At 37.4% G+C, this 26,899-nt stretch overlaps 1 protein-coding gene across 3 annotated transcripts in view; it reads right to left on the bottom strand.

Moving 5' to 3' along the window:
* Positions 1–520: 520 nt before the first annotated feature.
* Positions 521–26,899, bottom strand: part of DCLK1 (doublecortin like kinase 1) — a 244,478-nt gene continuing 218,099 nt past the window's right edge. For 2 of the 3 annotated variants that reach the window (XM_057410442.1, XM_057410444.1), the window contains 5 exons: positions 26,278–26,355; positions 25,545–25,641; positions 23,841–23,921; positions 16,609–16,722; positions 521–1,710 (listed from right to left, as the gene is read on the bottom strand). In XM_057410442.1, the coding sequence (XP_057266425.1) occupies positions 1,546–1,710; positions 16,609–16,722; positions 23,841–23,921; positions 25,545–25,641; positions 26,278–26,355 (535 nt within the window). In that variant the 3' untranslated portion in view covers positions 521–1,545. Of the gene's footprint in view, positions 1,711–10,933; positions 11,008–16,608; positions 16,723–23,840; positions 23,922–25,544; positions 25,642–26,277; positions 26,356–26,899 lie in introns of all 3 variants that reach the window. The other variant, XM_057410443.1, reaches the window with a different exon arrangement.

Here is a 26,899-nt window from a genome sequence, read left to right on the forward strand (position 1 = left end):
GACAGTTCCTTGAGGAAATACAGCTCAATGGAAGTGACTCTGTAGGCAACTTGCCCTGCTCCTCCAAAATTTACTTATACTTCCTAGCAAGATCAGAAAAGTCTGCTTATCTTTTTGGGCATGTTGGTATTTCTAGTGGTATAATTTGAAAGAAAAAGGGAGAAAGAAAAAGAGCAAGGAGAGAGAGACAGAGAGAGAGGCAAACACATCTATGTGACTTTTTAAAAACACTGTGAGAAAATTTTAACTTTAGAGCAGAAAACTTCCATTTTATATGAGTAATAAAAACAAGTATAAATTTCACAGTTTTTTCTTTTTATTTTAGAATTGGAGTTTGGAAATTGCCTTTATCATTCGAGTGAAATTCTGAGTAATTTTATATTTTTTTCTTTTAAATTATCACATGTGAAGCAAAAGTCTACAAAGTGTAATATTTCTGTGAAAGCCAACTTTAGGATAATGGTTAAATAAAATGCTATAATGCTGTGTTGAGATTTTAACAAACCAGAAATGTGTATACTCTATGGTAATGCACATTTTATTAAATATTACAAATATAACTGGTGATCATTTTTAGTTGGTCCATTCTAAGACAGAACTTTTGCTAATTCAATTCAGGCTTTACACATATACGGAATTACTTGTATTTCCCCCAATTTAGAAGTACTTTAGCTATTTTAAGTGTTATTCACAATGTAAATCTTTAAAAATGGCTCTCCCAGGATAACCAGGTCATGTTGAGAGGTTGCCTGTGCATTTCTGAATCTGAGGCAAAGGAACCAGGAACTTCTCAGCTAGATCATTACGTACCATTAAATGACAGAACGTGTCCTCAAGCTATTTCCCAAGACTCTGCATTGCCATTAGCAGCAAATGATACGGAAGCAACCTTTTGTGGCCATCATCATGTCATATTCTATAAACTATAAGTCCACCCTAAACTGAATTTCCCATTTAGCCTGCATAATATCCTCCAACAACAGTCACTGCCTGTGGAAGTATGATGCAGGTTTAGAAAGAGCTGCTACAGAATATACTGTTTAATTTTATTTTTATTTATAAAGCCTATATTTGTAACCCCTAAGCAATAGTGCGCTTAATTTGTCCAAGAACAGGCAAGGAACTCAAGGGTACTATAAAAGATATGTGCGTATAAAAGCAAAAAACCCCAAAATACAGCTCTAATGTGGCTTGCCAAGATTTAAGTTGATCGTTTACTCAGAGGGTTAACATGGGCTAAAATTACATACTGCAGTTCCTAGCTTCACTGATGAAAACATTCACTGCTTCTATCTTTAAATAAAAAAGCAAAATAGCCTTAACCCTTTGAGGATCATATTAGCAGCAAGTTGCAATCTAAGGATAGAACAAGTACTTCAATCAATTAGGAAATTATTCTTACAAAGATTCTGTGAGCACCCTTTTGTGTTCCACCATCCCAGTGTTTACTGCTGGATAGATCAGCTGTAATCACTTCACACAGGTCTGAAGGATTTTCAGGTTCTCAAAGGGTTAAAGCCAAGACTTTTGAGTAAAAGTGTTTTATTAAAAGGGTGAGTTAGGTGAGCGAACAGTCTCGGATGAACTTGGTGAATAGTCTTCCGATTCGGAGTTGAGTTCAGGTGGAGCTTGCTGTTCCTTATAACGTCCCCTCACATCCTGGTTGCGTCTTCGTCGGAAAACCTGCCTCTCCTTATCAAGAGCGGTGGTCTGGCAGGGGCATAAAATAAGAATAAATGAAATTAGGCTGTGTGTGAAATGCAAAGCTAATGAAAACCATGAGTTTATGTGGCCTGCAAATACCAGGGATAATAAATGTTCAGATCAAATTAAACCTGTTCTGTCTCATTCAGGTCTGAAAGGCTGATCCCACAACATAGCTAAGTGCTTTAGAAAGTGCATTTCCCAAACCTTAAGCAGATACAGTACCATATATATGGATGCCATATGTTCTACTTCTGGATGTTATTAATTTCATCCTTTAATAGATTCAAATTTCAAGCCAAATACCAAATGACCTTCCCCCCCCCAGCCTTCTCAACGTATATATCTGTTTCTACAGGCAAAGCAGAGATACTCGCTTGTTTTATAACTGACCTAATGAAGGCTTACCCATATTCCAGTCAGTGCAATCAGCTAAGATGAATTGTAATGAAGTTGTCAGACAACAGAGAAAAACAAACACTGAAGGGAGCTAGCCCACCCAGCTCTCTGACACCTTCTCATGCTGCTCTATGGATGTTCTTAGGGAGAATGTTTAATTTTGACAGAAAGATCCATTTAGCCTGATCCCCTGTCTCCTCCTGTTGACCAAGGTCTATCATATTAAATACTCCACTAATTTTATCTAGGTCTATGTAGAGTGTCTAGGAATGGGAAAGAAGGATGTTTTCTTCATGGGCTTTATTTTTTGCTCATTCTGCAACTACTGAGAATGCAAGTCTCAGTAAGATGGTTGTAACTTCCAGCTACATCCCTTCTTCTGCTTTTCTGGAACAATTACATGGTGAAACTGCAACCCATAAGGGCAGCCAAAGTCTGACTAATGATTTCAAGCATGGGACTGGTTTTCTTGAGTATGGCTTATTAGACTGTAGTCCCTAAAATCATTGTAAAATTACAAATTCAGCAGGATGGCCTTGATTCAGCAAGAGCACTTTGACACATAGTTAAGTGTCTTCTGGAGCAGGGCTGCCTTCTTAAAACATGGCTCCTGATTGTTTTGGAAAAGCAAAACACAAAGAGGCTACTAAGATGACATACAAAATGCAAACAATTATGTTATCATGCTACTGGAGGTAAATATAACTTTTAGCACTGAATAGGTTTAACCGGTAAGGCTTGTAAAATTTATCCCTAGTATGAAAATCTCCTGTTAAAAGAATGCAGCCAAAAGGTTATTCTGCTTCAAGGGATTTACTGTGTTCTCTTGAGACATACATGACTGATTTCTCCAGAAAATTTACCAGTTATAGTGTGAGCCTCATAGGAGAACAGAGATGTATATATAGCCAACATATTTTTGAGAACAAAATGAAAACTAAATCCATCATACTGGTTCAGAATAGCATTATAGCAATCCATGATCTAATATAATGCAATCAGCATTCAATAATGATGTAACAGAGATGGAAAGATGGACAAGAGTCCAGAGCTATTATAGCAAATGGATTTAGTCAGGCTAAATGGCTGAACTAATATTTTTGTGTCTAGAACCTACATAGCACTACTTTAAAGGGGTAAAATAATTAGCTTTGATAAGTTCTTCCCCATATTTTAAATAATAATTACTACAAAATGCAACACTTTTCATCTGCTGAGAATTTCTTTGTTTACTGCTCATCTTTCAATTAAGAGCTCTAATTAGTATTTTCAATGTCTTCTATGGTTCTTAGCCTTGAACCAATTTAGTTTTTGATTATTTTTAATGTGAAACAGAAAAATACCTAGATCTTTTACACACAGTGAATATACAGAATACAGTACATTATTCTGTGTGAAAATTGAAAAGAATGGCATATATTACCACCCTATAAAAGACAGATTTCCATTTAAAAGATTTTTTATGCTTATGGGAAATAAGCATTTATTTAAAGTTTAAACCACATCACATCATCTTGTGGTAACAGATACTCTCCTCTGAGAAAGTTAAACATTTCTGGTTGAATAAATAAAAATACTTGTATTAAATTCAAAAATTATTTTTGAAACCTGCTACCTGAGAATGGTAAATGTGTATGCAAAAACTAAAGGTATTAAAATAAGTTACACAGAATAGAATGCTTTGAATAAAAGACATAGGACATTGATTTTTTTAAAAGGACAGAATTCTAAAATAGCAAAAGTACTTAGATAATTAAGTATAAAGACACGTTTTTAAAGGTGTCTTTAAAATATAGACCCCAAGATACTAGTTTGCTAGTATTGATGGGGAAGCTTTGGGGGCTTTTGTTTAAATGCATTTGTTTAGATAAATGTAAAGGCACTTCCTGACTTAATAATGAAAAATATTAACCAAAAAAATCCTGATGATCTCACTTGATCCAGCACCTTATTTCTGGCTTCCTAACACTTCAGAAACTTCCTGAGATATTTAGAGATGATGAGTTTTGTTACATTTTTATCCAAAATCTCCACCAAATTTCATTTAGTTGGTCTTTGCAAAGACATGCTTGTAGACTCAGGGGCATTGCTGTGGTTACTCTCCTGGGCTGAGACATTCATAGTCTTTCTCACCCGAAGAGCTTATAGAATAAAATTGTATAAAGTTACCGAGAGCCAAAGAAGGAAGTATATATCTAGAGAAAGCAAAAACACAAAGGTTGTATTCTAATTTTTAGCATTTAACATGCCAGAACCACAAAACAGGTCACCTCTGGCCACAGACAGAGCACTTACAGAACTTGCAAGACTTGGTTTATTCTACCCAGTTGATGATGTTTTGCACTTCCAGTGTCTAATACACTTCTGGGTGGTATTGACATTCTACTTCCGCACAAGTACCATTTTTCACTTAATGAGGTCATGGTTACTTTTTACCTTTAAAGAATTTAAGTAATATAATAGCTTAATGTTTTGGAATGCAGAGATGGTATTGACCGCATGTGTTTTGTACAAGCAATTGTCACCTACTGTACACTCTTGTGCACATGGTATGTTCCAAAAATCAGGTTTTTCATTATTCTTACTGTTTTTGTAGCACAGGCCTCTTACACATATTGCCTTGGTTTAAGAGATGCATTATTTCATCTACTATTCAGCTGGGTGGTTCACCAGTGCATGAACCAGTCCATTATGGATTTCTGAAGCACTTCAACTTGAAGCTACTCTTTCAATAAATAATAAGAGGATCTGAAGTGCACTTACGCTTCACAGGGCTGCAAATCCCAGATTTTCATTATCACATTTTGACATTTTTTTCCCCTGGCTCAAGGTGAGAGAGTGAGAACTTTGAGCACTGTATGATAGTAATGGCAACTAAAATGTAAGGATAGCATTCTCATTTAAGATATGCAGCTGTCCTCCTACAATCCATATGAGGAAATGCAGAGCTTCTTATCCAGCAGCAGATAAGTGGATTGCCTCTAATAGTTTGGTGCTGATAGGTCTGAAGCACTTCATTAAGCACTAATGTATTTTGTATCAACATTTAGTAATCCTGACACCCAGTTCCAAATGGTTAACAAGCAATTTTTGGAAATGCATTTAATTTGAAGTAATGTAGCATTAGTCTAAAATCCTTGTTTCTGTCACCTTTATGCTAAGATGTAGTTAGCATTTTTTGCAGGATTTTGACATAGGGAGTGTCTCTACGTTGATTCCTACTTCTTGATGCTGCAGGACTCCTGGGCCTTGCAAATTACGTTTTTTTCCTTGGAAAATGTTGAACTCTGTGTTTATGAACAGACACTCAAAAACTACAACTGCTTTGATATACATGTTGGATTTGCAGTGGGAAGCACCTTACTCTAGGTGTGGGGTGATATTTTCTGTCAGGTCAGTAATTATTGTATTGAAGTAACGGTATTTTATGAATATGAGAAGTGACTTTTTCTTTTCACTTGTCTTAATTTACTGCTGGCCACCAAATGTAGATATATATTCATTTCATTAATAAAAGAACGTTATTGTGCATTTTGCCTCTTAGCCCTTCCATTATTCATACCAGCCAGGAAACTGAACTGGGGATGCAGCTGTTCACACATTAGTCCCAGAAAACCATCCCTTTAATCACTTTCCTTCTGCAGCAGCATATTTGCAATTTGTTTGCAATTTTTGCGCTGCTTTGTTTAGTGTGTGGAATTACACAGACATATGTACTGAAACACAGATATTTTTCTTTCAGTGCATCCACTTATATACATGTAAGTGTACATGCATATTTAAATGTTCACACCTAAATAGTCTTTTCTTATTTCCTTAAGCTTCTGGCTAGTGACCTCAATACCTTGAGATAGGCATCAGCAGGTTTCTTTACTGTAAAAACAACCATTAAACAATGCTTGTGGCATGAGCCAGGCAGCCTTTTTTATTTTTTTCCATGGGTTTCTCAAGTTTTATATACATATATATGTATATATACCTATATATATATATGTGTGTATATATATATATGATCAATTCATGATTCAAGACACTTTTTGGAGAGTACTTCAAACTTAGCAATGCACCTCAGTCCAGGAGTGAACGACACAGGTTAGTTTTGCCCCTCCGTCACAAGCTATAACTAAGTCAAGTTACACGGTGATTTGGAGACGTGCAAATGACCACATCGAGGGGACAAATTAATCGAGTGGATTTGAACCTAGACCTCCAAATACAAAAGGCCAGGGCTTTCGCACACCATGTAACTTCTGGCATGAAACTTAGCTAAAATGAAAATAAAAAAGAAAGAAAACCAAATCAATTTGATGTATGTTTTGTACTGTATTGGTGGGTGAATACAAGGTATTCTACACATATAACTGCTGAATTCCTATTGCTATACTTAAGTTTGTGTTTACTCTTTGACCTCCCACCCTTTTTAGAGACACAATTCCTCAGCTGGTTTCAATTACACGTGGAAGAGACTTAGTGCCAAGTTGTTTGCATGGGTGAATTTTATTTATAGTTTGTGAATCAATTGTGGTTTTCTTAGTCAAAGAGCCAGAGAAAGATTTTAAATGAGTTTACATGTTTGCCTGTTTTTACCAATACTCAGTTTACAGAGGGTTTTAAGGCATTCAAAATGGCACTTTACAGATAGCAAGACTGATTCCCAACTTCCTTGTTCCATGTCAAGTCCCATGTAACTTTTGACTTGAAAATGACTTGTATCAGCTGTGGAGAAGGGTAAGAAACTCAACAGATGCAAAGTAGTGGGAATTAGGAACTAAACACAGAGGATGGAACTATGGGTTTTCAAATGAGCTATTCAGATACATTTAAAACTGTGATAGTGAGAACTGTATTTTAAAAATCCAGTATTTTATTAATTGAGTATTGACTGGATTGATGATTATGTTAAGCATCCAACGTAACTCATCTCCTTTCTATTGTCATTACATGAATAATATCATTAATGACTTTCCCATATATATCCTGGGTTTTATTTTGATCCTTTGCCTTTTATATAGTATCTGTAGATATATAGAAAATAACATATGCTAATATTATATACTTATATATTAATATCACATATCCTAATATTTCCTGCTATGTTAGATACAACCACTCTGGTGCTCCCTTGATGCTCAGAATCAGCCCAGAAAAGGCAGAAAATCCAGGCCGTTCTGTCAGTAGCAGATTAAAGTAATGTTAAGATTTAGATATAAACCAAAAGGAGTAAAGAAATTCACGGCTGAAGAAAACATTGGGAAGCTATGTAAAGTTTTGCCTTCAAAATGCGCTGCCATTAGGAGGTACAGGTAAAGCAGCTGAAGAAAGCTCTGGACTGGACACTGCAACACTTGGGACTAAAGGGAAGGCTTGAATTACTTTTAATATTCTGGATTAGTTACAAGAAAGCCAAAAAAACCCTCTTAAAAGCCTCAGTTAAGTACACCATAAAAGTTTCTTATAAGAAACTAAATTTATCAGTTACGATATTTCTGAAAGACAATGAAGGTGCCATTTTGACTGTTTGTGGTCACTGTTGCTAAATTTCACTAGAGAGAAATCATAAAAGATAAATGCATTTGCTTTAACCTTTTTACAAAGAGATCTAGCAGAGAATGGGCTGACTTTGGAGAAAAAAAAATCGCAAACATAGTATCATCTCTGCTTAGAGACAGGTGATCCCTGCTGTCTTTGACTTGTCATTAGTAATTTGGGGTGAATGAAGATGTGATTGCACCATCGGCTTTACCTACCTACACCAAGGCTGGCTTTCCTGGCTGTTAATAACAATGTTTCACCAACCCTGGGGCAGTGCAGACTGCCAGTGTTTAACGGGGACCTCCAGGTCTCATCCCCTACTGACACTGACTTGGCCTTTCCAGCACTGCTGATTGCAGGGCTGACATCGCAACAGCATCAGGTGGGCTAATTATAAAATATGCATCAGTCTGGGTTCCAAATGACTTTACTGATTTGACCCCTGTGTTTTTTCTGTTCCTCATATTCAAGGACCAATGTAGGATTTTCCAGGCATTATATCTCTTACCTGCTACAACAACTATCACTGTACATAATGTTTGTTTTACCTTAGTATCTCAAAAAATTCACTTTTGCACATATTATCCTACTTAAAGGCAATAAATCAGGATGCAGAATAGGTGCATAGAAAATTAGGACTTTGAAGCCCTTTGAATAGGAAAATCTTTTAGGCAGTGAAAGGGAAAGTTTTTCAGGTTGATTGAAGGAGGAAACAGTGCCATCTAAAAAGATATTTTAGAAGACTGCTAGGGATAAAAACGATCAAAGGAGTGAAGAAGAAACGAACAGTTTAACAAAGGGAGCATTAAATACTCCTTGGACCCGGTTGTACTTGTGAATTCCGGTTAATTTTCATGGGCCTGTGATAAATTAACTGTTTTATAGACAGGAATGATGAACCTTTTCATATGCGCTACTAAAAAGTAAATACTTGCTACACCAAAATGGTTTTATTTAAACTAAAATGTTGGTCACTCCAGCAGTTGCTTGTTCCTTTGAGATGAATAAGGACAGAACACAGGGCAGTGCTTGTTCAGAGGTATCCCCTATTATAGTAATTCCTAATTAAGCATCTACACCTAGGAGCCCTGCTCTCCCAGTTTGCCTTTCCACAGCAGGGGCTCTGTTTAGAAAGCACTAATTATAAACATTGTTGTTACTGCCCCCAGCTGGAAAACAGAGCAGTTTATATATGAATAAGAGAGATTATCGCCCATCTGCTCCAGCCCATTATTCAGGGATGTGTCATTTTGTATGCTGATGGCAGCCATTACTAGTGTTTTAGTCAAATGGCTCTTTTTTATTATTTTTTATATATAGCGTTTATTTATTTACCAAATTTCGGAATTAGAATCTCTCCCCCCCCCCCCTTCTCAAAATGCATACGGTTTGTTTCAAAATCTGGGCTATGCAGTTAAACTGAGTCAAGGCCAATCTGAGAGGAGATCCTCGCTTTTATCATAGGCTCCTTTTTCTGGTGGCCTGCTCCCCTGAAGCTGCGTTTTTAAAAGATTCAAACACAGACATTTTTTACAAAAAATGGAAAGACAGATTTCTTCTTTTTTTTTTTTTTAATAAAAACAATAAAGCAGAGGAGGAGTGTATGCTGATGATGGAGAGCAAGTCAACTCTAGAAAGATAAATAAAGGTCGTGAGCTTTCCCCCATTTTACAGAGGAGGCATTAAATTTACAACTATTTGACAAAGTCCTGCTTTACACAAAATGCCATTATTGTAAGCAGAAAGGAAAAATTGCTCTAACACTATCAAATCCACGCTCAATTAAAGTTGGGCACTCAGAGCCCATTCCCCTCTTCTCCAAACCAGAAAAGCACTAATATTGTGCTGCTGTCTCTCAGCCTTATTACAGGGATGGAAGTTGGGAAACATGATGCCAAGTGACAAGCTAGACAGAGCAGGTTTTGCTATTATCTTACAGGCCATGGTAGGTTTATAGACACCAACGCAAGTGTGATAGGCTAGAATTACAGGTCCTGCTGCACCCTCTAGCACTCAGAGTGAAAGTGTTTCTCAATTCTTGCTAGCCAGTGTTCCACTGATGGATGGGAACGAACCACTTTGCTACTTTTTTTTTTGAAAATTAGGATTTTTTTTTTTTAATTATTTCCCCAGAACATCCATATCAAAATCTACTTAACCCTCAGTGTGTGCTCAGAGAACTGCTAAGTTTTATGGAAACCATGCTGTAGCCCGATCCATGCACTTGGTGAAGTGATCCAGGGTGGGAGTTTTAATTTACTGGAAATACTTGCAGTGACCATCTCTGCAGTTTCACTAATGTGGTTAATTTGCTGAGTTTTTCCACACACCTCACAGGTGAATTTTTAAAGGCTCCAATTACTGCAGTGTTAGAAAATGCAGATTTTGCAAGAAACTTGTAAAAATTTCTGCAGCTATCAAAACGTGGGTTGTAACAAGAAGGAAAAAAGCCAGCAAATAACCACTTCATGGAAATTCCAGGGCTCTGGATTCATTGAGGTGTGTGGGCCTTGTGTGGGACATCAGTCCTGGATCCTTCCTTGCCCCCACACTAGAATAAACCCCTCCCACCCAGAGTCCCATTTTGTCATACAGGTCAAGCCATCTAACAACAACCCTGGCACAGTTACACAATGAAGAAAAATATATTCAAAAGACTCATGCAATATTAAAAAAAAAATAATATCAAAATAAATAGGTATCAGAAGGGGTTTAAAAAGAAAAAAGAAAGAATGCATTGTTAGAAACACAAGCTTACCAGCACATACAATGCATTGTATTTCATTGAACTTCGGAGAGTTTCTACCACCCGCGTTATGTAAATGCATTGTTCGATCTAAGGTAAGGATTGTGTTCAGTGGGTTTAAAATGACAGTATATAGCTCCACTTGCATGGAAAAAGAGGAAAATATATGCTGAGAGCCTGTTGCTGCTCCCTGTATTTCAAAACAGGAGCATAGGGGAAACAGATGCCTTAACAAGCAATAGGGAGGGGGAGGGTGCATACTTCAGCATATCTAGTACATTTTCTATATACACTGTCCTTTTAATTATAGGGGAAATTGATACTGAGCATGTGCGATGAGGAGAAAGCTGGCAATGTGGGTGTGAGGGATGGTGAAGAAAGGGAATGAAGGGGTGTGGCATCTCAATCAAGGTTAAAACGAAACTGATAAAGCAGCATATGGACCGGATAACAAATCAAAAAGCATGTTTATCCACTGAAGGAACCGGTTAATGGAGACTGCCAGCACGTTGCCATGGAAACACTGACTGTTGGTGCTGCACCATCTCATACCTTATCCAATACATTCCTGGTTGTTGGTAGTAGTCCAAAGACCCTGATCTCTTGATGGTAAACCCGTGGTCCAGCTGAGCAGAGAGAAATGGGGCAACTCAGTGGATCGACATTAGGCTAAAGAATTCAGACTCCAGAGCAAGCTGTTCCTTATTTAGTGCATATTTACTGTTTTCACGTTCAGAAGGCACTTATCTAACATCCTAAAGCTACGTACTGGAGACGAAAAAGAAAGTAAAGAAATAAAAGAAAAAGATGCTAACCCTAGATTCAGTCTTGCTAAATTAAAGCCAATTTATTCAAGCTAAAATGGAGTTTGTGACATAGGTTACTTAATGTGCATTATGCATTCATTTAAAAATCTGACAAAATATCTTGTTACCTCCAAAGATGGAAGTGACCTTTTAAGTTGCACAGACCAGTAATGGAAAATTATCTTTTGCAATTAAATTGAGAGGTTTAATGTTTTTTTGTTTTTTGTTTTTTTTTTTTTTAAATGCAACAGGAGCAGGCAAGAGAGACTACACAAGGCTTAAATTAGATTGCTTCATAATCATGGAATGTGTAAAGATGAAAAGAATCAGGTTTTGATACCCCATCAATCATGGTAATTCATTTCTAAAAATGTGTTAACCTTGGAGAGTAGAACTACTCAGAGCCATGAATAACATTGTTTATCATTTCAGCTTACACCTCATGCTCAAAAAGATAACAGTACAAAACTATTTGGTTTAAAATTGCACCAATTAAAGTCAAAATGGAAATGAACTTAACATTGTGTCCAGGAAAGTGTGCTCCTGCTATTCCTTGAAGAATACAGATCTTTTAATTCATCATTAGCAGAATCATGTGCATAGGGACAAAGAAAATGTGCTGTTTTCTTGAACCCTTCTGTTATGCACTAACAGACGGTGGAGACATCATTTAGCCATGCTAAATGAAATTTTAGGGGAAAATATCTTGAGGGAGACACTCTGCCTGCTTTAAAATTGTTAGTTGTGATGATTTTCATATTTTTCCCTATGAATAGAAAAGGCCATTTTGTGCTTCAATAAGAGCGTGGCATATATTTCTAATACTGATGACAGCTTCTAATTCTAAATTCAGAAAAGCAGTTCAACACATTTCCAGTTACCAAACACTTCAAGGGTAGCTAGGAGCTAACTCCAAATTTAAATTTTTCTTGATGACTCCCCTGCAAGTGTAGACTTTAATAATTTATTCCATTATGTTAAAATAATGACGCTTTCATCTTATTTAGAATTATTTAAAGGATGTTTCCTGTTTAAAACCACGAGAACCTCGTACCTACAGTTAATTTTCTGTTGGCTTAAGTACACTGGTCTGCTATTGCCATCTACTGGCTTCCTTGTATGTTGCACATAAAAAACACAAAAGGGATGTTTTCTTGAAAAGCAGATCAAAAATATTGCCCTAAAATCGAATATCTAAAAAGTAATATAGAGAAAATAGGGAGAGTAGCTTCCTAACGAGTTGAAACAATTTAGTCGGTGTGGAAATCCTACCATGAGAAAACTGACTGTGGACAAACAATACCAGGACAACATAGACAATAGATGGGAAGTGATAAACAAGGCATGTGTTCATCTTTAAGCCAAGCAAAACTCACAGACTAAGCTCGGCTCCTCTTCTACACCACCCAAGAAATTTCACCTCTAAAAATGCCACTTGTAATTTGCAATTTTATTATACACTCAGCAGATCTCAGGGCAATGATCCACCCGCTGCCTTCCCCTTGCTGGACTGCAGGCAGTGGTCTCATGCCGGTGTCCCCAGCTCAGTGAGGACACTGCAAAGCTACATCAACTTTCTGAGCAGCTTTTCTCTTCTGGTCTACTCAATTCATCTGGTTCTCCAGCTGGAGTTCACTCTCATTGCCAAGACAGAGACCTCATATAACCTTGACAGAAGATGATTATTAGTCTTTCCCCTGTCTTAACAATGGCAAAAATACAAGCACAAAAGTGACAACATACAGGCAAAGCTTTAACACTTCAGACAAGGACACAAATTAAACAATGCTTGGTTCATACAAGGAATTACAGTACACCTCTGGATCACAGAAGGATTCTTAAAAAGTGACTTTGGCTCTTGGTCGCTTTAGCCACTGTCATGAATGGCCAGAGGGTGTAGCCACAGGATATTCTTTTGTGTCCGAAGAAAAATTAAAAAAAAAAGGATGACATCCTTGGACAACTAAAGGAAAAAAATCTATCCCCAAATTTAAAACAAGGCTGTTTAGTAAAAGTCTGGTTTTATGTTTTCACTGTGATAGTATTTTATAAACAACATCACAGAACTACAAGATACTGCTCCTATTGGAAAGATGTGTGAGAAACCTGATCCTGCAAATATGTGGCCATTCTGGCACAGACCAAAAGGGCACTAGCCCAGCCCCTGTGTCCTACAGAGACCAGTTCCTACACACTCTCCCATAAGCAAGCAGTGCTTTTTAGGGACTTGTTAATTCTCTTGCTATTTTAAAAGCTAGTTCTCCAAAATTTTTCTGGTGAAGCTATGCTGGTTTAAGGGATTTTTTTTCCCCCAACTGACATAGTTATGCTGGCAAAACTTTCAATGATGTATTAATGTATCGACAGAAAAGTCTTTTTGCCTGTACAGTTAATTTTGTTTAAGGATTCATCTTCTGATACACCAGCAAAGGAACTACTTTTTGTTCATTATGGTAGCTTGTCCAAACTGACAAACCCTTTCAAATCTGCACAATGTGAAGTCTGGACACGTGCACAAGAACTCCTAGGATGTCTCTGGCCTGAATGGTCAGAGAAAACTTTTACTGAAGATTGCCACGTCAACAGATCAGACATCAGTCTGCACTGAAGGAGTCAATGAAGTGGTTTTGGGCATTGCTGAAGGAAGCAGTAGCCACAGCAGATGTATGTAAAATACACATGGCTTCAAACTTCCTCCAGGTCAAAGTGACCACAAACACATCTTTAAAAACTTAATTTTCATATTATAGTTTTAATTGGTGCATATGATAAATAACATTTGAGATCTTTGAGGTGTGTTACTTATTTCCACTGAAGAAAACAGGCATATAATATCATACCAGTGTGAGGACGAATTAAGAACTAAATACCACAGAATAGCTCTCTATGCATAAACAGAGTTATAAAACTCAAAAATAAGACTAATATTTACCTTTTATACTATTAAGTAACTATGTAAATATATCCACATATTAACATATTTCCACAAACACACACACAGACAAAGATGTGTTATGTAATATATAGAAAGCATTTCTATATATTAGATACACAAGCACTCTCTCAAAAAGTTACAGTAAACATACAGGCAGGCACAATAAAACAGTGTTTTAATTGAAAATATAATTAGTGCACATCTTTAGTGCTGAACATTATGTTACAGCATCTGTACATACTGTGAAAATTCTAAATGCAGAGCAGTCTTCATTAATAGGGTTTACTTCTATGATATTTAAGATTGCACAGTTAAAGGAAGATTCCCATATGTAAAACCCTGATGACATACATATCAACTGTATATTAAATATGCTTTCAAATGCAGAAGCAACAATTAAAGATTTGTTGTTTTGCTTTTGGCTTTATTTTACTTATTAAATTAGCTTTGTAGAAAATAAAGGTAATTTATTCTTAAAATCAAAATTATCCAGCTTTCTGGATCATTACCAAAACACTAAAGAAGTCTATACTTCCCCATCTCTTCTACATTTTTAGGAAATAATTGACACAAGCTAATCAAACCACTAAATTCTGCAAAAATATTCTAATCATTTCTACTTTATAGGCCAAGTTGCAGGATTAATCGTGCCAGAGTATGCTGTTCACCCACAGAGATGATCACTAATCTGTTAAATTTCCAAACACTAAAAAATAAATAAAAGCCATTAAAAATATAATTAAACATATACATTTTTTCCCCCCTAATATATAATGTTTTGCATTGGAAAGATTTACTACAGTGCCTTTTTCATTACTCAAGGGTCAAACTGCTGTAAACGATTCCTTAGCAGAGCAACTGGGGCAAAGGAAAAAATAAAAGGATGGTGGGAAAATTAAAAACATAAAGGAGGCAAGGGATGGATGAGGAAAAAGGCATCATTTCTTGCTTTTAAGCTTTGAAGTTATTAGCATGGAGGATCTGAGCAGTAATTCTCATGGACAAGCGTGCTGGCAGTCCATTCGAAAGGTACACAGTTTCAGCTAGGCTATACAGAACATACCTGCATTTCAGATGAGCAATGGGTATGTGATGTTTTAGTTGTGGGAGAGCTGTTGCAGTATTATTGCTTAAAAATGAAAATAAATAAATGCTGGCTATGTTAGCTGATGACTGAGAAAATCTAGGAAAAGCATGAAGAACAACTTGCTTCCATGTTGAGGACGTTCAGGGTTGGAAAGAGTAAAGAAAAAATATGAGAGAGGCACAGTCTGAAATTTTAAGTACTTAAACCAAGTAACTTTGAGAGATAATCCATTTTGCTGCACAAACAGTTCACACCTGTGAGCCAGATTGCATGTGCTGAGCTGAGTTTACTTCATGCTGATTTAACTCACCACCGGAGGGGCTGAGCTGAGAAACATGAAAGTGGAAACAGTACAAGAAAGTACATGTGCAGTCACACCACCTGCAATTTATGGAAGCTGGGAATGAACACTGAGTAATCTGATATGGGAATGGTTATGTTTAACGTGTCACTTCTTTTCAGTGACTATTTGGAGTGTTAACATTACCATGAGTAATAAAGAAAAGCTTACAAACACAGGCAGATGTATCAAAAATGTGAAGGATGTGCGTGTTACTTTTCAATGGCATTAGTATGAATAATCCTATATTACACTGCATATATTCTGTGTGCATGTATATCTAATACACATGTTCATCTCTGGTGAAAAAATACAAATGCATGCTACCCTGAGGATGCCATTGAAACCTCAGTAAAGCTTGGTCAAAAGTCTGGTCAAGTTTGGTTTCAGAAGCTCCGATACATTCTAACCTGGAATGCCTAGACTGGAATTGCAACATGACACAAGGCAGCAAGGAGCTCCATTAAGTCTTTACCCCATTAAGTTCTGATGCCTAAAGGGAAGCACCTTGCATGCGGCAGTACAATAAAATGCGGCTGCTGCTCAGCTACATCTCCAGAGCTAGACTCCTGTCAAGTATGAAGGCAGCAGTGAGAAATCATAGCTCCCTTTGATGTCTTCAGAGGAGAGAAACTTAGGCTGCCATACAGATTTTCTGTTACAAATGTTAAGTAATTATCATTTTAAAGTTCTGCTGTCCTTTTACAACCTCTGTGTGGCCTCAATCCATGTGATGATTCTGCTGCCAAGTAAAATGTCATGATCCCATAGATCAAATTGTTGGATCTACATTGGAGTTAGGACTACTGATCTGGTAAAATGTGGAAGTGTATGTACAGAACTGTATCTCCTACGGCTGTTAAATAACAATGTGACTCACAAGGAGAATCAATGAAGAAATTGTGCAGAATACCAGTCTAACTATGTTTATATTAATTAAACATTAGAATTATCTAAAGATTAACCCTCTCCAGTTTCTTTTGGTGGCATGTCCTAGACACGCATTGTCTTGTGGGCACATAAATTTAAGTGTTGCGGCTGTGTATTTCAGATGCTTACTGCTATGACAGAAACTCCAGCTGCTGTGCTGTTCGGTTTAGGGCCCGTGTTGAAATGCTTCTTTATCTTCCCAGCTACTGAGAGCTGATGTTCATTCTCTGGAAGGCCATCATCCTGCAGAGAAGTAAAGCAAGATAAAGTTTCAGAGAGAAAAGGTGAAATAAAGGAATTGTGAGGTGATTCTGACAGCACCTGTCAATACAGAAAAGTTTACAAAAAGTTATTAATGAAATATGTGTTAATCTTTGTCTCTAATCTTTGTCTTCATATCAAAGGTATTTATAAGATAACATCATATAATGGCATGAACCAGCATCCCTTTTTAAAAACAATTTATCCAGTACCTTCCTCTCAGACTTTAAGTAATGTTAATTAATAATAGTTGTTAAATATTTTATTATTCTTTCTACCACATCTTAACTTCCACTGCTCAGTTATTTTTAGGTTCACTAATATTTCAAAGCTTGAAAGCTTTGATAAGCTGGGAGATGTTTATGATTCTGGTTACTCATCACATAAATTTAAAGACAATGACTTCAAAAGTAGAAAGCACCCAAGAGATTAGAGAAACCATAGGTCCTGCTTTGGTAGGATGCAGGAAAGAATCTCCAAAAGCCCTGAGAGACACCAATAAGGTCCTTGTCTCATCAAAAGGTTACAAACTCAGGGACTCTATGGTTGATGAATATTGCAGCCATAGCTCAGGGAGTCCTGTGGTGATGAAACCCAGGGAAGCTGAGACATGCCATGGCTGAGGTACAGGACAATCAGAGGTACAGACTGCCTGGGAAAGCAGAGAAGGGCCGGAGCCAGCTGTGGGTGGCCTCTTCTTCCTTGCTGAAAGACATATATTCTCAACTTGAGCTAAGGTGAAAGTAGGCACACAACTGCACGGCCAGAGGCAGACACATGCTCCGCTGTTGCGCATGCCAGGCAAGCCTGCTGTGTGAGGGCTCCAGCCCAGAAGACATGAAGCTGGGCCAGAAGGTGAAACACCCAGCTGAAATACCCCTCTTTGTAGAGCAAAACTGTCTATCTGCACTGAGGCATTCAGGCATCCTCAATGCTGAAGCAAAACCCTAGCAGAAAGAAGGGAGTTTGCAATTCTCTGTAAGTCAGTGGGTTGAATTCAAGCCCAAGAGAAGAAAGGGTTTTTTTAGAAATTGTTGCTAAGAGCCTTATGCCTGAAAAAAAGTGCAAAAAGCCACTGCTTAGTGAGACTTCCCTGCTAGCATAATATCACAGGACAGGAGTCATAGGACAGCGTGTATTGGAAGGGACTTTCAAAGGTCATCTAGTGCAACCCCTGCAATGAGCCGAGACATCTCCATATGCAAGATCTCTGGCAACAATATACAGAATAGGTGGAATAGGCAACAAAATGCAGAATAGGAAGAATATGCAGGATATCAGATCACTGGCCATCCACAATGGTCATTCTAAGCTGGTACTGCATGGTATGTGTAGCAATCAACAGATGAAAAGCTCTTAAATTCCACTTAAGCAAAATCCTAGCAGAATACAGACGAGACAAGATCAGAGTACAGAGAAATGACTGACTTCTTTTTCTGTCTTTGCAGCAATTCTGAATGCACTTAAAGAGTTACAGAGTTGCTGCAGTAAATCATCAGTTCAGTGAGCATATGGGAATTTTAGGGAGGTTGGTTAGGGTTTGTTATTTATTTAGCTTGGGGAGCTTGTGTTTAGAGATCCCTCACTCACCCCTTAACAAAATGTCCCAGCTGGCAAAATATGGTCAAGTGCACACAGCTGCAAAACACAAAACAACACAACCCAGTAGCCGATTATTGTCTAGCACTGGGGAGTCTTGGCTCAGTGGTATATGACCCCTAAAAATAACCTGCTTTCTCCTGACCTTGCCTTTCCCAGAAGAAAGATAAGTCTGTAAAGTGAACTCTTCTTCATTAGAGGGGGTGAAATAAATAAATAAAAACCCCATTCCCTTGGCTTTCTTGACATGAAAGCCTGCCAAATGTTCATGTCATCTTGTCAAAAGACTAAATTATGGAGAAGACAATGGTTACCAAGACTGTGGTAATATATTATTGGTGAAGCACCACATCCACAGTTCCAGTGGCAATGCACCAGAGACACATAGTTTCGGCTCCAGCTTTTAAATGAAATATCTTCCAGCTCAATTTAAGATGCAGCATAGGGATATATAGAAATTACTGTGCATTATTAAATTTTCTTACTACTGTTAGTGCTACATGATGTTTAGCAGTTAACTCTTTTTTAATTCCAACATGCTTTATAAACAAGTTAATATGTATTTGCAGGCTCTGGGAATCACTTCAGCCAGCAATAAAATAGATATTGAGGATGAGAAATGACAGTTTTTTTAACTACATACAAAACAAGCTGCTCTGCACCTTAAAAGGCAAGTGAAAAAAAAAACATCAGATCCACCAGAATCAGCAGGGTAAGTTGCAGAATTGGAGAACAGACTAAACACTGCTGACAAGAATTTCATCGTATTGCTGTAATGGGAAGGATGTCAGACCCCAAAGAGTTTAATTGTTCCTTTTCCCTATTTCACTCTTTTATCATAGAATATACTTCTTGCATCGGGTTAGGAACACAGAATTTCATCTCAGCTTCATCTCAGCAGTTGGGACAAGATCTTTTAAAGATGACTAATGATTTTTGAGCTTAACTCTGGGAACTTTAAAGGGTCATGAGCTTCAGAAAATGTTGACTGCTGATACTCTTAAAGACTGCTCTCCTGAGCATGTCTCAGATGTTGAGCAGTCAAAAAACATTTACAGTTTCAAAACTCTAGTCCAGAATTTGAGTTTTCACCTGGACAATGTAAACTGCTTGGGATCTTAAGATACTTTTTTTTTTTTAATCAACTTCCATAAAATACCTTTCCTGGTCTATTTCCAACGGAAAAAAAAAAAAAAAAGAAAAGGGGGTAGTGGAGGGGGCAGAGAGTCTTTGAGTCATTAATAAACACTGTTTTCGTATTTGCACTGTTTTCTATGGCAGGAGGCACTGCCACTCAAAAAAAAGAAAGAAGTGTTGAAAAGACAGAACAAAGTTCAGGATTCCCAGATTCCTACTGCCCTGAAGCACTCAGATACATTTCACAAGCCTGTCACAAGAACTTTACTTTTCAGGTCTAAAAGTATCAGATGAATAGGTCATTATATAAATAACAGCAGAAAATTAGAAAAAATAGAAGTGCTGGAAAACCTTTTGGAGCCTGTTTCCTTCAAGGATTAAAAGGCATTTTTCTTTAGGCAGTGTCCTAGGGCGTAACCAAAGGTGTTGCAGCTGCCAAGTAAGAAATGTCTTTTTAAATTACCTTCATCTCAAATGTTCAGCTTAGTACTACTTACTGCCTGGTTATTCATTTCTTTTGCGCACAAATTTCCAAGGCAGACACGGTTAAGGAAACATGTAAAAGTTCCAATTCTGCTAATTCTTTTTAGGCTGGTGTGTGCCATCTTCTTCCTCCAGCAACAACACACCACATTTTATATTGATTATTTTAACAGAGAAGGATTTACAGAATGCAATCCACTCTTTTCAGCGTTCACTGGTGTATAAGGAAATATTTATTACTTATATAACACAAAGAGAATAGGCTTGTCCTGTAACTTGTATAGTATAATTCAAGTTATCATCAATGTTTAAAATGCAGACCTCAGGCTTCCAGCCTCTTTTATAACTCTGGTTTTGCAAAGAATTTGAGCAGGTAAAGGAAAGAGCTGGGGTCCCTGCAGGGGAGCATAAACTGATGGATTTGTTTCCAGGTCTAAGTGTACTGCATAGGACAGACAAATCCAAATAAACTAAACAGAGGGGGCAAGGAACTGTTGCTGAATTGCATTTAAAATTCAAGATTGCCATCTGTGGCAGTGGCATGCAGCCAACATCTTTTCAGGTTTTGTTTTTTTGAATTGAAAACAGCTGGGGTATTACTGACATAGGAACTGCTTTACTGGTCTCACTCTGCCCAGAACAAGTTTTGCAATTTCCAAGAGGATTCCAGCTATTTTTATAGCAAAAACTGAAACTGAAATGAGGGTTGGCTCCTACTGAAACTGTCAAAGCACATTCCAGGAATCTCAGCAGTTTACCAAGTAATCACATAGTAAGCAGCTATAAAGCAGAATGGTTATTTACAGTCTACAAAATGGTTTTATACAGTGTAAGCAGTTATAACACTTCTATCAAAGGTTTGATCAAAGAGAGAAAATGTTCCTTAAAATTGTTGAAGAAAACATATGCACTTTTTTCAAGCCAGCTCTCCTATCCGGTATTTTAGCTGCAAGTTTACCACTTTATGAATACGTTCCAAACTGAAATAAGAGAAAGTAAAGTCCAGCATTTAATGCCATGGAAAAGTATTTAAATCTTATCTGGGAAAATCAACTGTTAGGTGAAAACCCTTTATGCCATTTCTTCTCAGAAACAGTATTTTATAGAAGTTGCAGATTACTCAGGTAATTACAACACATAGATCACAGAGCCATTTATAAACAGGGATGAGTGTATTAATTCCTTGCGCTGAAGCTGGGAAAATGAGGTACAAGGAAGCTGTGTGACAGAATTGCAGCTGGTCAAGCAGGTGATGGTATGGGGAGGAGAGGTCGGATTTAACACTAGTGTTCTGACACCACTATCAGATCATTCTGTCTCTGTATGGTAGCAGGCTGTCCTTGCTACTGCGTACTTCCCGGACCCACTTCAGGGAAGTGTCCTTTTCCACAAAAGCACTCAAGCACCTGTTTCAACTCAATGCTGTTCTTATTTCTCCTGAAGTGAACTAGGATTCCAGCGCCATCTAGTTAATTTTATGCTTCATATTAAGTGCTTCCATGTGTGATGTCCTGAAATAGGAGTGACATTTGGAATGTGCTCAAGCACCATCCTGAATTGGTCCCACTGCCGCCCTTTCTCATTCCAGAAAGAAATATCTGGAGGATACGTAAGAGAATTCAAAAGAGTTTTGATCTGCGTTACGAACTATTGTTAGCATATTGCTGAAGACAAAATACCTATTCATCTCAGTTGCTAAAAGCAGAAAAGGAGAAATTACAAAACTGTCATGGAATAGTTTTGCTTATTTATGGACAGAACTGCTACAGATTTTGATTGCAAAGAATTATAATCAGCCTAAAACTAGAAAAACTGCAACAGAGATAGACCAAAGGTGAACTGAACACAGTATTTTGTTTCCGAGCGTGCATTGTAATCATTGTTTATGAAACGGTACATTTAATGAAGACAAGTAGATCTTTAACTTTCTCTGGTATATACTCCAGTTTCTGCCAACCAAGTATTTAAGAACTGGATACAACCAAGAGTTGTATCCAGACCCCTATATTTAATAGGAGCCAACGGGCTCATCCTCCAAAAATGTACCAGACTCCCTTTTGAAATCCATTTATACTTGGACTTTACAGCATCCTCTGGCAGACAGCTCCACGTTTTAACCTGTTCAACAGAAACCCAGGAAGTTGCCAGGGTTCTTCAGTATCAGAGTTTAGGTTTCGTTAGTGGAGCTCTCAAGTGTTAAAAAGTCTCCAGTCCCTTTCCCCATCCTTCCTCATCAGCAGGCACTAGTGAGGACAGAGAGCAGAACTTCATCTGCACACCATCACCATTATGTTACTGACAAAGAACCACACCTCTCCTTCATATACCTCTCTAAAAAGTCATACTAAAATACACTGTGGTATAACTGAAGCCAAAAAAGAAAAAAAAAAAAAAAGAAAAAAAATGATGCCTGGGGGGAGCATTAACAGTTCCAATATATTTTTTCAGAAAAAGAGGAAGCTAAATGATCAAATCCTTATGTGATGTAAACACGTGATATTTCAGTAACCTCAGCAGCAGTGTGCAGACTGTCACCGCGGGTGACCTGGCCTCTCTGCAGCTTCTGACCAGTCACTTCCATCTCTTCCTCAGCAGCACTCCAGAAATCCCCACCTGCCCTCATCCAGCGGAGAGAGAGAGAGACCTCAGTCACCAAAAGTCATTATAAACTGTGACAGAACACTGTGTCCAAGGACAACACCTGGCACTGAGGAAAATTAATATTTCAGCTGCTAGAATGTCATCTTAAAAATGAAGAGATTTTCATCAGACATTGTCCTGGATCCTTGCATTCTTCGTACACCGTGGACGTGCTCTGCATGATAATAGCATTTACAATTTAAGAAAAAAAGTTTGGGCAAGAAGGGAGCTTCCAAGATCAAAGCATATACCTGGTGAACACTTAAGCAATGACCACAATTCTGGGCTATATGGAGGACACTTTCATTAAAAAAAAAAAATAAATTAACATTTGAAGTTACTGTATATTTGAATTTTTAGGATAGTGTTTTAGTGAGAAAAAGATTTCTGATACAGCAGCTGGGGAACCAAATAGTATTCCAGGGAGGACTGCATACTCAAACTTGCAACCAACAAAACGAAGCAGTTTTCTTTTTTTTTCTCTGCTTATCCCAATGTATTTTTTTTTTCCTCAATCTTTCTTTCTGAATTTGAATCTCAATTTTCTCCAATTTTTCTTTTTTGTCATACAAATATTTTAAGGCATATTAAATAGTAAGAAATAATTAAGAAATATTAAGTAGTGTCCTTGTCTCAACATTAATTAAAGAGAAATCTGCCATATTTATCCATACGCCACCTCACTGATTACTACTTTTACGGCAAACGTCCAGTAGCTTAGAGACAAGCCATGATACATATATAGGTATTTCATGGTAACTCAAATTAAATGGATATGGCTGCACATAAATATACATATATTTCAATGTCAGAAGCTAAATATGATTTTAAAGGTTTCCCTGTTTCACGCTGGTTCAAGAAGGCTTAACACTATGGACTATATTTCAGTATCTTAATCATGACTGTCCAGATTTTTGTGTCCATCTGATTTTAGGATAGCAAAATGTGCCACTGAATCCATAAGATGATTGTTGGAGGTATAAATTTGTCATGAGTGTTGAGATTTGTTGAAAACCTGGCCCAAAATATTTCAGAGAAAATGTAGCTGAGCATGCATAAAATACTGAATACTCTGAGGTATGCATGATATACTAAACCAGACTGGAACACAGCTTATTTCCAGTTAAATCTGAAACACTTTTAGAATGTGCTGGCTCCAAAAGGGCATAGAAAATACCTGATAGAAAAGAGCTCAAAGGTGCCAAATTACAAGTAGCATCTACAAGCCTGAAAATACTTACATTAACCCATGGATGCTCAAGAACTTGCAAGGCTGAGAATCGCAGATCTACATCTACTTGAAGCATCATCGTGATAAGTTCCTGAGAAGTGGAATACTGGGTTAAATTTAAGAAACTCTTTTAAAGAACAAGCCAACATTTAATTCAATAAAGTTCTCTTCGGCTGATTATGTAAGAGTTCTCAAAGACAGAGTGAACTGCCAACTGCAGAAATATGTTAAGATTATTTAAAAAAAAAAAAGAACAACTATGAACTCCTGAACTTCAAGCTGAACTTTTAAATCAATATCTAACAGTGTCTTGAAAAGCTAGAAGACAGTTCTGAGTTACAGTTCTGTAGCCACTATTTAAGAGAAAAGCACTTAGCACATAATGTACAAAACAGATGGTGGCATGAAATCAGGTTCAAAAAGCTAATTCCTTTGTAGGAAAAAGCCAGCAAACCTACAATTTTACTTCAAGCTCTTGCATCAATGGCATAGAAAAAAAATATAAAAAATCCACTTAAAAACATTTTTCATTCTTGATTTCTCCTGAAATTACCTAGTTTTCAACTAGCATGTAAATAAACATATATGTAATTTAACCACTGAGTGGATTGTTCAGAAAACAGGATGGCAGCATGATGGCAAATAAAGGGGTATCACCAAAACCCAATGTTAATAGTGACAAGTGACATTAAATAGTGACAAGTGACAAATTAGTGACAAGGAGAAGTTAAGTAAATAGGTTAATGCTTCAAACCAGAAATTTTAGGCTAAGCTATTCAAAAGAAGGAGTTTCACAGCAGAATGATGGCAAAGGACTTGCAGAGTCCTTTAACTTCTCATTATGTTGATATGAAATAGAGCGTGCTACAACACAATGATGTGGTAATTAAGCATTTATCTACAGGAGATGACAATATAAATAGTTTTATGGTTTTGGCTTTTTTTTATTACATACACATATATATTATCTCTCTATACATATACATGTATACACATAACTATAGCGAATGCCAGATCTCTAGAAAATCTGAGTTAAACTGTTGCTCCAGTGCACTAACAAGAGTTAAAAAACTTGATCTGCTCTGCAAGTGTAATGAACTCTGGAAGGGTCTGTATCTGAAATGGACTGTACATGCTTTAGCACACGTCAAGCTCTGCCTCCTCTGTGGCATTTGCCAAGAGGCTATAGCCCATGAACTGGTGGCCAGAACAAGTCTATTTCATACCACACTGACAACAGTAAGGAATTGCAGGCAATGCAAGGCCTGGTTCTTTGACAGAAAGAAACAAGACATATCATCTAATGGGATTAATACGGGGAAACCAGCCTCCCCATAATGTTATTATATAATATTAGAATGCTCCAAGTTCGTATCTGGTCCCCATTGTAAGTACATATAAAGCGCAGTCCCAGGGAGTTTTCAAGCTAAGAAGCGTACTTCCATAAGAAGTTACTTCAAAGTTTTCTTGATCAGCAAGGGTCTCTGTTGTGTGAGACATCATATAGACATGGGGTCCATTTCAAAAACTCCCAGAGTCTAACAGACATACAGTGATCAAACAACATCACACGTGGTGACCTAGAGGAATTTATAGGTGTAGCAGGACATGTATGAAACATGTCAAATACAGCACTGTGAGAGAACACCATGCGTTAGATACTGGTACTGGGAATAATACTGGAAAAGACAGTATCATCTACTATAAAACCCACCTTTGCAGAATCAGAAACATTGTCCCAGTATGGAGATGGAAAATCCACTTGTCCCATCAAAATCTGGTCAAAAAGCACTTCTTGATCATCTCCACTTCTATAAAGTAAAAACCAAATAAAACCAACAACAAAACCCACGAAGAAATTATTTCCAGAGATGGTTTCAATAGGCTTCTTGAAACTGCTTTTAACTGATATTTACTTAGTATGGTTTTGGAAGCTGTTGATTCCCGCCAGGCACACAAGCATGGGTGTGAAAGGTGAAGTAAAACAAAATGCATTTGGTACATTCTTTCTGAGGTAACCTGTTTGTCTTCAGGATTGTCAGCAACTTTGCAATTGTTTTGATGGGCAGGAAAGATCTCATATGTCCTTTTTAAGTGTCTTACATTTTAATTACCTTTTACCAACCACAAAATATTTTATATTTGGTCCATGAAAGAAGATGCTTATTTCAGTGTGTATTTTAAACATCAGGCAAAGGCACACAGAACCTGCAACGAAGGCTCTTGTTTTATAATGCAACGAAGCTTAAACTAAACAAACATGAGACACAGATTTTACAGTAAAATCACAGGCATTTATGGGGTTTGTGTAAATTACTGTGCAGAGCAGAGGAAAAAAAAAACCTATGAGTAGAGAACTGTTTCCAATGGAAATCTCTGTGCTTAATGCAAAAGCAGCACAAGGACCAATTCACAGAATAAGGGTGGTTGAATAGATCAGTCCATACCCACGGAATGGAGGAAACCCACAGAGCAGGATGTAAGTAATCACACCCGCTGCCCAGATGTCCACCTTCAAGCCGTATCTAGAAGTGTGAGAGACATGGTTAGAGCCATTCGAATCCTATGAACTACAGTATAAGAACAGGAAACATTTTCAAAATTATTAACAATTTCTTATATATTCTTATCTGAACTTTCTCTAGGTCCTACCTGCCTATCCTAATTCCACTTTAAGATCTTTTTTTACATTTATAACTTAAAACTACGTTAGATCAGAATGTAGGAGTGCAGAGAAGACATTGTACTGTATTCTCGAGTTAGACAGTGATGCCTACCTTCACCTAACATGAAGCCTGCAAAGGTGACAAAGGATGCTCAAGCTAGCAGGCACCTACTCTGTGGAACAAATCAGAAGATGACAGTGTGTGATAATGAAATCAAATTAAGTGAATGATAACTTAAGAATTACTTCTACTGTATCTGTAAGTGGTTAGTTAGTAACTCAGTGTTAAGCTGAGAAGTCTGAGGACAACAACTGGCAGAGGAACCTGATATAACTCCAAAGTTGGCCCTGCTCTGAGATGGTTTGGACAAGAGAGCCTCCTGAGGTTTCTCCCAGATAAACTG

Source organism: Pezoporus wallicus, unplaced genomic scaffold (genome assembly GCF_028554395.1).
Source record: "Pezoporus wallicus isolate ANWC-B61680 ecotype Strahan unplaced genomic scaffold, APGP_CSIRO_Pwel_v1 contig_1876, whole genome shotgun sequence".
Lineage (NCBI taxonomy): Eukaryota > Metazoa > Chordata > Aves > Psittaciformes > Psittacidae > Pezoporus > Pezoporus wallicus.